At 37.3% G+C, this 12,108-nt stretch overlaps 1 protein-coding gene across 4 annotated transcripts in view; it reads right to left on the bottom strand.

Annotated features, from left to right (window-relative positions):
• LOC150101705 (apoptosis-stimulating of p53 protein 2-like) overlaps positions 1–12,108 on the bottom strand; it is a 209,309-nt gene that overhangs the window by 108,717 nt on the left and 88,484 nt on the right. For all 4 annotated transcript variants that reach the window (XM_090400042.1, XM_090400044.1, XM_090400041.1 and 1 more), the window contains exon 2: positions 1,019–1,298. In XM_090400042.1, coding sequence (XP_090256168.1) covers positions 1,019–1,298 — 280 coding nt within the window. The remainder of the gene's footprint in view (positions 1–1,018; positions 1,299–12,108) is intronic.

Below are 12,108 nucleotides of genomic sequence, written 5' to 3' on the forward strand. Positions count from 1 at the left end.
GTGGATGTAATATGAAAAACAAATAAATAAAAAAATTTAATTTCATCTGAAATTGAGTTAGCCATTCCTGTTACAAGGTGGAAAGATTTTGGTCCTTCAAAATCTCTACACAGACAAATTAGACAGAGATTGCACACCAAGAAACAGAGAAAACTAGAATTAACTAAGAATCAGAGAAAATAGGATTAACCACTATTATTACTAAATATTTGATTTTATACACTCTCTATGTTCACTGGCCATCTACAGATGCCATATGGTCACTCTGATGCTCAGTGATGTGCCACACCAGGCTTCGCACATGTAGTCCTGTTGTTTGCTTTTCTGGCTGCCTCAACTATTTGAAGATCAGTCACTCCACACACACACACACACACACACACACACACACCATCCATCCATCCATCCATTTCATTGATGGTCTACCCCTTTCTCTTTTTCCAGGAACTTTACCTTCTATTACTGGTCTGAGAAGTCCCCCTTCCATCCTTTCTATGTGTCCAAAATATTTTAATTTTCTTCTGTCAATATTCTTAAGGAGCCTTAAAGCTACTGATCTTTTCTAACACCCATTCATTTGTACACCTTTCAGTATATGATATCCTCAACAGCCTTCTGTAACACCACATCTCAAAAGCAGATATTAGTTTCTTATCTGACTTCTTTAGGTTCCAAGTCTCACATCCACAAGTCACTGTTGGAAAAACAACTGCATCCAAAATCCTCAACTATGTTCCCATGGAGATAGATCCATCCTTCCAGATTTTAGACAGGTCTCTGACTGTTGTTTTAGCCATTCCTAACCTTTTTCTGACGTCTTCTGAACAGCAATTCTTCACATTAATAAGCCAAGTTATTTGGCCACTGGACTTATATCCTAGAGGAAGATGGGATGGGATTTATGATTGAATAATCCCATCTCATCCTGTATAATTAAAATACTGTTCAAAGAGAAAAGGCTGCTACTCATTATTTTTATTTTATATGAACTCCAACACAAGAGATTCAAGAACTTTACCCAGATTACTGTTACTTGTTCGTTGTTGATCTACCTGCCCCCTCAGTGCCTTCAAGCGACGAAGTTTCAGCTCTTGTGCTTCAACTGTCTCTCGCAACTGCCTCAAACGTTCAGCTTCTGCTGCATCTACTCCCTGATGATGACGAGCTTCCTGCTGTTTCAAAAATTTAAGCCTCTGTTCTTTGGCTACTAAAAGCTGCTGTTGGGCTTCAATTTGTTGTTGCTGACGAGCTGCCATCTCACGAAGTTCTGCAAGGGTCAATTCTCCTCCTTCTGGTAACTAGGGAATAAAAGAAAAACAAATCAAAAATTAGTTATGTATACTGCAATTAATATTTTTATTTTATACCGATTCCAACACAAGAGGTTTAAGAACTTATAACAGATTAATTACTACTACTGTGTGTGTGTGCGCATGCACGTAATCAATATTTATACATTTTTTTTATGACAAACAATACCTACAAAAAACTAAACCTATAGCACATTAGTATAATTTCAGACTGAAAGTTAGATAACCAATATCTATCAATCTGGGAAGATCTTGCTGTATACAAACAAGCTGTTTTTTTTTGTGTAATAAAAAAACTTGACTTCTGTCAAACTCAAGTATGTTGATGACACAGAAAGTTTTGGAAGAATCTCTTATAAGTGTTTAAGTGAAAGTCATGTATTTCAGTAGTTTTTATTGTTTAGCTGAACCATTATTTCCAAGTAACAGCAAAAAATAAAATAAAATAAATTAAATAAAATCACATTTGTTCATCTCAGATATGAAATACCAAATAATATCAAGTGTCTCCTTAGTGCAATTGGAAGAACGATCGTGCATTGTGCCTTGATTGGAAAAGGCTCGAGTTCATTTTTCATCGTGAAGGGCGAAATCTTTATATGGGCTTTTTCAGTTGAAGGTAAGTTAGCCAATGTCATATGGAGTAGCAGAGCTTTTTCTCCTGGAAACTCAGGAGAAATTCAGGTTTTTCATCCACATACAGGCAAATCAGCCATCAGAATACACACAATTTACAAACAAAAAAAGTTGTTTGTAAATTAGATGACATTTATTGTAGTTGTGTGTAGTGGAGGAGATGATGTGTAGTGGAGTGGAGTAGAGTGCCCACAATGAGTAATTGGAGGTGTCAGGTACCAATAATAATAACAATAATATTTTTATTATTTGATTGGTCCAGTCCACAGCATGCTAGCATCAGACTTACAAAAATCCAATTAATGTGGAAGGATTTCTGTCTACATTATGATTGTTGTTATAACAAATTTCCATGGAGTCACTCATCATGAGAGGCTTTACTCAGCCTCTTTACATTGTGCCTTGATTGGAAAAGGCTCGAGTTCATTTTTCATCGTGAAGGGCGAAATCTTTATATGGGCTTTTTCAGTTGAAGGTAAGTTAGCCAATGTCATATGGAGTAGCAGAGCTTTTTCTCCTGGAAACTCAGGAGAAATTCAGGTTTTTCATCCACATACAGGCAAATCAGCCATCAGAATACACACAATTTACAAACAAAAAAGTTGTTTGTAAATTAGATGACATTTATTGTAGTTGTGTGTAGTGGAGGAGATGATGTGTAGTGGAGTGCCCACAATGAGTAATTGGAGGTGTCAGGTACCAATAATAATAACAATAATATTTTTATTATTTGATTGGTCCAGTCCACAGCATGCTAGCATCAGACTTACAAAAATCCAATTAATGTGGAAGGATTTCTGTCTACATTATGATTGTTATTATAACAAATTTCCATGGAGTCACTCCTCATGAGAGGCTTTACTCAGCAACCTACATATTCATATTAAACCTTAATAGGCTTAAGGCATGATGGGTTGCATTTAAATGGCTTTGGAGTGAGTATGCTGGATGAAAATATAGTGTGTGGAAGTACAGTGCGTGATGCGTGCCAGAAATCAGAAGGAAGAGATGAAGAGAAAATCGGGAGAGTGATACAGAAACAGAAGTGCTTGGCAGTGTAAACGGTAGTAGTAGTGTGGGAGAGGAAGAGAGAACAGGAATACAAGAGGGGACAGAGAGCTCAGGTGGACAGGGAGACATGGCATTGAGAGAGTGAATGTTGAAAGTGGCAGTGAATGAGTGTATGAAGATGGAGTATATTGCAATGTGGGTGGAGAAGTGGAGACTAAGCAGGTCTATGTGGTAAGCGGTGATAAAAGTGATTTGGCAGGTAGTGGGGAAATCACAACCAACATATGGCTTGGATAGGACTGACTATAGACCTAAAAATGAACTGCTAAAAATTTACTGTTATGTTTACAAATGCCAGAAGTATCAGAAATAAAGGGAATGAAATGGTTTCGGTGATTGAGTTTATTCGCCCCCCCCAAATCATTGGAATAAGTGAAACATGGTTGAATGAAGATGATATCGTAACAGGAATAGAAATGGAAGGGAACAGTATTTTTCGTGAGGATAGAAAGGGTAAGAAGAGAGAGGGAGTGCTGCTGATGATAGCAGGGGAATTAAGTCCACATAAGGTAGACATGAAAGGGGGAAATTGTGGCAGTGGTTATAAGGCAGTGTGGTGTAACGTGGAGGGTTGAGAGGAAGACCTATTTAGTTGGATGTTGCTATAGGCCAGGGAATGTGGAAGGTGGTGATGAAGAAATGCATAAACAACTTGGATTAGTGAACAAAGGAAGGGTAATTATTATAGGTGATTTTAATTATGGCAGTATAGATTGGAATGAAGAGATAGCATTTGGGAATAAGGAAAATGAATGTTAAAGATACCAAGCTATTTTAAACCTGGTTTTACTCCATTTCCCAAGTAAGCAAACAGACAAACAAGTCAAGTTTGCGCCTGCTAGTGTTGCAAGTCAAGCTGACCCTGCACGTAGTGCAAGACCAAGGCAACTCATGGTAAAAGTATAATACGCTCTGATCACTAATCTTAATATTTACCCATAATGCAAAACACATCTCCTGGAGGAGATGTACGATGCTTTGTATTAAAGGCAAGGGGCCACTACCCAGACCGGTTTCGACCTTTATTGAGGTCTCATCAGTGGGAGCCAGGCTAGAAATACCAAGATTTTAGTAATACAGAGCTTATAAGTATTTTACCAGAACAAGTTACCATAAGGTGTTTTAACCTTATTAAATAAAAATCTCAGGAGGAGATATAAATGTAGAAATTATTTTACCTTGGGTATAATAAATGTTAAAGATACCAAGCTATTTTAAACCTGGTTTTACTCCATTTCCCAAGTAAGCAAACAGATGAGTTGCCTTGATCTTATTATTATTATTATTATTATTATTATTATTATTATTATTCAGGCCTCCAAGGAGTCAAAAGACTCATCGAGGGAGGTCCTTTCTAAGACATAAAGTCTGTCAAGACTCATCGAGGGGAGGTCCCCCCCGAGAAACACAAAGTTTATCATACCACTCTTTAAACTCACTGACCGTTCTCGCTCCCACCACTCCATCAGGCAATGCATTCCACGGCTCAACCACCCTCCACACAAAGAAACCACTCCTTACCCTCTTGCTCACAGTTTCCTTTCGTAACTTCCAGGGATGGCCTCTTGTCATCACTCCTTCCCGCTGATCAACCAAGCGAAAGAACTCCCCAGTGTCAACCCTGTAACCACCTCGCAACAGTTTAAAAGTCTCAATCATATCACCTCTCCTTCTTCTATCCACCAAACTCTGCAGTCCACATTCTCTCAGCCGATCCTCATAACTATTCTTGTACAGTCCTGAAACCATCTTTGTCATCCGTCTTTGTATCCTTTCCACAGTTAATTTATCCCCTTCAAATCCTGGGGACCAAATCTGAGAACAATAGTCCAAGTGTGGTCTGATCAGAGACTTATACAACGGAATGATAACCCTCATCTCTGCAGGTCAGTGTCCTTCTCATAATAGCAGCAATCCTCTGTGTTACCTTCACCACCTTTGCAATATGTCCCCTAAACTTCAGGTTTCTATCAATCATCAACCCCAGATCTCTTGTCTCCCCTACTTCCTCCAGTATAACTCCTCCCATAGAGTATGCAGCATCCCATCGATGTTTCCCAAACCTCAAGACCTTATATTTTGCTGCATTAAACTGACACCCCCATTCATTTGCCCATCTATCTAGCTTATTTAAATCCTCTTGCAGGGCTACCACATCTGCACTATTACTAATAATCCTTCCCAGCTTCGCATCATCTGCAAACAACTGAATATCCCCCTGCAATCCACTGGCTATGTCATTGATATAAAGGTTAAACGATATAGGTCCTAGTACTGAGCCCTGTGGGACCCCACTTGTAACCCTCTGCCTCCTGGAAACTGCTCCACCATACACAACTCTCTGATACCTATCAGACAGCCAATCCTGAATCCAGTTGACCAATCTGACATCCAGACCCATGTGCTGCAACTTAAATATCAGCTTATCATGTGGCACCCTGTCAAATGCCTTCGCCAAGTCTAAGAAAATTGCAGTATATGCCTTTCCCTCATCTAATGCTCTTGTAACTTTATTATAAAAGGCTAGCATATTGCTAAAACAAGAGCGTCCTTTCACAAATCCATGTTGATTCTCACAGATAACATTACCATCATCTGCCCAATGCTGTACACAGTCCCTCACTACTTTCTCCAAGATCTTAACAACTACTGATGACACACAGACTGGCCTATAATTAGACACTTCCAGTCTGTTACCACCCTTATGCAATGGCACTATCTTACCTTCCTTCCATTCCCTGGGCACCTTTGCCAAAGCCAGACTTTCATTGAAAAGCCACGTTAAAGGTATTGTCAATTCCCGAGCACATTCTCTCAAAACTCGTGGCGAAATACCATCCAGTCCCACAGCTTTACTGACATCCAGAGTACTCAGTATCTGAAACACACTCTCCTCCTGTACCTCCAGACCTCGTACCAGTCCTATCCCTCTAGCATTAAAACTGACTCCTCTAGGATGAAATACTCCAATAAATTGTTCATTGAACAATTCCACTATGTCCTCTGCATCAGTCACTCTATTCCCATTTTTATCCCACAATATCATTCTTCCACAGTCATTTCTCCTCCTACTGGCCACATAGCTAAAAAATTCCCTAGGATTTTCTTTGGATCTTAGGGCCAATCTCCTCTCATATTCCAGTTTTGCTTTCCTTACCACACGAGTCACTCTTCTGGCCTGTGTCTTATATTCCTCATGCATCTCTTCACCTGTCTCCTTATATCTCTTCCATAGCCTCTTTTTCGCATGCAATTCCTGTTTAATATTGTTTGTCATCCACTTTACTCCAAATTGCGCCCTCTTCTTCACTCGTGGTATACAACTTACCATTGCTGATAACAACTATTCTTTCACAATTTCCCACGCACTGGTGATATCCCGGCCTTCCAATTCCTCCCTCCATGAAACTTCCCGAAGTTGACGTCTAAGACTATTATAATCACCTGCCTTATAATTCCACATAAGTTCCCGTCTCTTTGATACTCCTGCATGTTCATTTTCCAAGTCAACACCATATGGTCACTCTCTCCAACTGGTGGGAGAGACGTCAACTCAGTTATTATCAACTCTTCTGATGCTATAACCAAATCCAAAATTTTTGAACCTCTTGTTCCCTCTGTTACATGTTGCCTAAGACATTTGTCCCTCAAGAATTCTAGAAATTCCATTCCCCTATTGTTACATGCATCTTCCTCTCTCCAATTTATACTACTGAAGTTAAAATCTCCCATAACAATCATTCTTCTTGCACTTGCCAAACATCTTGCACTACATGCAGGGTCAGCTGGACTTGCAACACTTGCAGGTGCAAACTTGACTTGTTTGTCTGTTTGCTTACTTGGGAAATGGAGTAAAACCAGGTTTAAAATAGCTTGGTATCTTTAACATTTATTAATTCTCCTATTAATTAATTCTCCATCCACACATTATGTCACTGTCCACCATTTACCCACTATGCAGGCTACCATTTACCACTAGTATTTCTGTTTTTTAATTGTGTTCTCTGGTCGAATTTTCTGTGTGCAAGTGTGTGTGGGGGGGGGGGGGGAATTTGGCAAAAACTGCTACCTAAGTATGAGATCAGCTAACTAACTTGCCTTCAACTCTCATCATAATGAGAATTAAACTGAGGTTTTTTTTATTTTTATTATTAAAGGATGCAATCAACTATCATTCTTCCAAGTGCAATACAGAAATGCTCCAACAATCTAACTGTGAAGGGGAAAAGGGAGAATGATCAATGACCAGTTTTGAACCAAAACTGAAAAATCGCACCCCTAAAATGCAAATGACACAAACCCATTTCGCAAGTAAGTTATTGTAATGATTTATGCACAGTACAATTTGATATTTAAATTATACATTTTTGGTCGTTTTATAAGGCATTACGTAATGCCTTGAAAAAGCCAAACAGTTTGCTGGCGAAACTGGTAGGTTTGAATAAATGTTTTTATTGTAAAATACTGGTCTGTATTAATAAAATTTTATTTCTACAATTTGATATTGTTCAGAGTTAAGTGTCTGATGGTGGATATTTTCGTCGCTTTTGCGATAATCATTATTATTACATGATGCCTCCATGGAATCCAAGTAGTAATTTCGAGAGACCACTCTATTCTACACCATCCATCGTCTACACCAGCACTTCCCAAATTGTGGGATGCAGCCCCCCCCTTGGGGGCCATTATTTTTGTTGAGGTGGGGGTCATGAAATAATGAAAACAAATTTAACATTTGTATGGCAAATGTACAATAGCAATATATCTATCTATATAAAAATATAAGATAATGTGCATTGTCAAATATGTATGTAAGATGCTAAAATCGTATTATTTCCATTTGATTTTTGCAACATTCACTGTATGTTTTGTATTGAATATAAATACAATAATAATATGTCTATTACAAATTTTTTTTTCCGATGGGGGCAGTGCAATATTTGAATTTTTCTAAAGGGGCCTTTACATCCATAAGTTTGGGAAGCATTGGTCTACACTACCATCTGCTACTAGTGGTTAGTCTGTTAACTGTGTATATTATCTGGCGATATGTCCATTTTTCGTTACGAAAAACTGGAGTGTCTGGAAGAAAAACTCTGCCACACCCAGGGGCAGCTCGTGCATAGGCACTGCGGAACTGCAGTACCCCCAATTTTTCTCGATATATAAATATTTTTATTAATTTATTTATATTTGCTTGTAATATTTAATTTTATCATCAACAATTCTATGCAATTCTCTTATTTTGTATAAAAAATAATAAGAATCCATCGTTTTAGAAGGGTGAAGGATGCTAGCATCACTGTGCTTACCACAGTGTCATATTGCTACGCGTTCAAGCATATGCACGTCATAGTGAGATGCGAGCTATTAGCGTAATGTGGCACTGTCCGTCGTACAGTTCCAACGTTGTTATTTGCAGTTTGTGCCAGTAGTAGAGTGTTCGTTGTGCTTATCGTGTTTACCCAGTCTCTTTAAATATTTGGACATTACAATTAAAGACATAACATTTGTTATAGTTTTTATTTTAGAACATTATTATAGTTATGATAATGGGTTTTATTTTTAAGTAATTTTGAATTATACCAAACTGTATAATTTTATCGATAATTAAACAATATTTTTTCATGAAACAAAACAAGAATATATTTCATTTTTAAGTAATTTTGAATTATATCAAACTGTATAATTTTATCGATAATAAACAATATTTTTTCATGTTTATTTATTTATTTTTTTTTACCATAATTTTGATATTTTATCCAAACACGTATGCACTGTACTTACAGTGTGCATGTATATTTCAAAAGTTGCTGCACCCCCACGATTTCAAGCCACGAGCCACCACTGGCTACACCTTTATAATAAGGTCGGCTAACTTATTTTCAACTGAAAAAAGTCAACATAAATATTCCTCTTATCGCAGCAAAATTGGATCTCGGGTCTTTTCCAATCGAAAGGCGCATGTCTCATTGTTTTTCTAAATGTGCTACTGAAGTACTATGACAATTCTCTGTGAATATATGTTCAAAGATGAGTCATACGTATGAGCTGGTTTTGGCTCTGGATTGCTGAGATGTAACCATCTCTTTTTGCGCCCTACACAAGAACTGAAAATTGCAACTGCAAGTGTTACCTGCAGTCAGTGGCGCACCCAGGATTTAATCTTGGGGAGTCTGAGTTGAACAGATAAAAATATTTTTAATGCAATGAATTTGCATTAAAAATATTTTTATCCGTTCAACTAAAATTCGTTAAATTTCATTCATTAAATAAAATTCATTAGGTGATTATAAAAATTTATTTAAAGAATAAAATCCAGTTTTCTTTTCATTTTACAAAGCTCTTGAATTATTTCAGTCGTGGTTACATTAATCTCTCTGTGTATATACAGCAAAGCCAGTCCGTTCAATCGTGATTGTGTCATGGTAGATCTTAAATAGGTTTTTAAAAGGTGTAAGTTAGAAAATGGCCTTTCACTGACTCATGTCGTTACCAGAAGCGTTACAAATATTTTTAATAAGTTATAGATGTTAGGATATATCATTTTGTCACGCTTTGAAACTGCATCAACAGCATTTTTGCATGGAGCTATTACAAACGGTTTTTCAAATTTCTTATACCACAACTTGAGTTCAGCGTTCAAAATTGCTGGATTTGTATAAGGCAAATCACCGGCATAAAATTCACACAACTGATGAAAATCTTCCATTGCACTTGCTGTTGGAGCATCTTTTCCATTTGGTAGAAGAGAAAATTTTTTTTTCAAAATGTTGCGGTGCCGAGTGAAACGATCCTGAAGTTGAGTCAATATTTGATCAATAAATGGAATGAAAATTGTTCTCCTGAAATATTCTTCTACAGAATCGGCTGAAACATTGGACCTTAATGTTTGTTTTGATGTAGTCCTTGGCTTTTTAATGTCAATATTAAAATTATTGGCTTTTATACATGCTTCATCACAAATATCTTTAAATGAAGACTCTGGTGTTTCACAAATGGTATTTAATAGAGCCACAACGTCATCAACAAAATGTATGGCAATTAAGAGGTCACTGTCATATTTTTGCATTATTTTAGATAATGGTAAGGTGTATGCAAATATTTTTTGCAAGCTAAATAAAGATATTATAAAACCAAATTCACACAATAAATTATTCAAAAGTTTTGCATTAGAGGACGAGTCTCTGTCTTCCCAAGAAATGATTGTTTCAAGACTATGAATCACTGCATCATATAATTCCACCATGGTCATGATGGCTTCATGGCGTTCCACCCACCTAGTCGGACAAATTTGGCATGGTTTCTGTCTCTTAGTATCCGGTGTATATTTATCAATGTTGTCAACAAGGATGTCCTGTCACTTAGGGGTATTGAAGAAATATACACCGGATACTAAGAGACATTTTCTTATTTCAGTCACAGATACAGTCCGCGCGGTTAGCCTAGTGGCTTTGCGCTTCGCAACCATATGCCTGGGGAAGGAGTGTCCTAGGTTCGATTCCCGTCGGAGACGTGAGGAGCTGAAGGATCTTCCTCAGTCATAGCCAAGTTAGCCGGTCTTGGACGTGGATAGCAGGGTTTTTTCCGCCAGTTTATCTGGTGTTTTTCATCCCGCAAACAGGCAAACCGGCCCCTTGAACACACAGGGATACAGCCAAGAATACCTTGAGGCATAGGAGTGACCATTCTATCCTCGTATTTCGGTTACGAAATCCAAGCATGCTTGGAAGGTTGTGGGCCTTAAAGGCCTGTTAAAGCCATTGGGATAGATAGATAGTCACAGATACAGCATTTCCAATTGCCAAATTCAAACTATGTGATGCACAATGAACATATAAAGCTTGTGGATATATAGCTAATATGTGAGATTGGACACCATTAAACTTATGATGGTGCCGCTCACTGATGCGGCACCATCGTAACCTTGCCCACATAAATATGACAAATCGATGCCATAATTATTTAAGCTTTCTAATATTTTGTCATATAAGTTTTTTCCTTTAGTGCTTATTACAGGAACAAATTGTAAAAATTGTTCGCAAACTTTGTTGTAATTTTCTTCGTCTATATACCTGGCACACAAGGAAAGTTGTTCAGTGGTAGACGTGTCACAATTCATTGGCAAGAATTGAAAAACATTTTGGCGAATTAATTTTTTCGACCAAACAGTTCAAAATGATTTCATTACATGCATTTATAATTTGATTTTGTATGTTTCAGCTAATGTAGGTAGCGTTTTTGGCAGAATGTTTATAATGTTCAGCCAAGTTTTTGTCACCTGCATTGATTCTCGTTCTTAACAAAGCTCGAAAATTGCCTTCATTGGCGATTGGTTCCTGTTCAAATGAAAATTCTCCATAGTCACGATGTCCTCTCAAGGGTATATTTTGCCGACCACATAAAATTACTGTTTTTATAATCGGCTCGAATCGTTTCCAATTAACTACAACTTGTGATGCACTATCTACATAAATTTGTCGACTGACTGGAATACATTTTCCATCTCAAATAATATTGTTTAGCCTTTCGCAAGTCATAACAACCATTATATGATATTTTGTTTTCTGATGTTTATTAATTTTTTCAATGGCTTTCTTCCAATTATTATAACCTTGCATAACTAACTGCACAGGTACTTCAGATTTAGATTTTCCAACATTAGCAGGTGCAAAAAACACAATATTTACAGTACACACTAATTTCAACTTGAGAGTACACAAGCCATGTAAATTTTTCAAACCATGTGTATTGAAAACTTCGGTTGTGAATTGCAGCACAGGTTGCAGGAATTTGGTTCTGGTTTCCACAACTTTTTCACAATATCTAAATTATCGTCAGAATTAAATGTTTGTTCTTTCAAAAATGCGATGTCATGGGAATTATTAATAACTAAGGAAGTACACTCTTCTGGATAATTCGATGGTTTTGTCAGACCTACAACTGGGGAAACCGAATCCAAATCAGTATTGACAATATTAATGGCACCAACATTGCTACTAACATTTGAATCATCCATTTTTGGTTTTTTTGAAATAGTTGAATAAAATACTCCGCATACGTTTTTCAGCCATAATTTGAAGCACAACCA

The sequence above is a fragment of the Typopeltis vanoorti genome, chromosome 11, assembly GCF_054136105.1.
Source record: "Typopeltis vanoorti isolate ZY-2024b chromosome 11, IOZ_Tvanoo_1.0, whole genome shotgun sequence".
Lineage (NCBI taxonomy): Eukaryota > Metazoa > Arthropoda > Arachnida > Uropygi > Thelyphonidae > Typopeltis > Typopeltis vanoorti.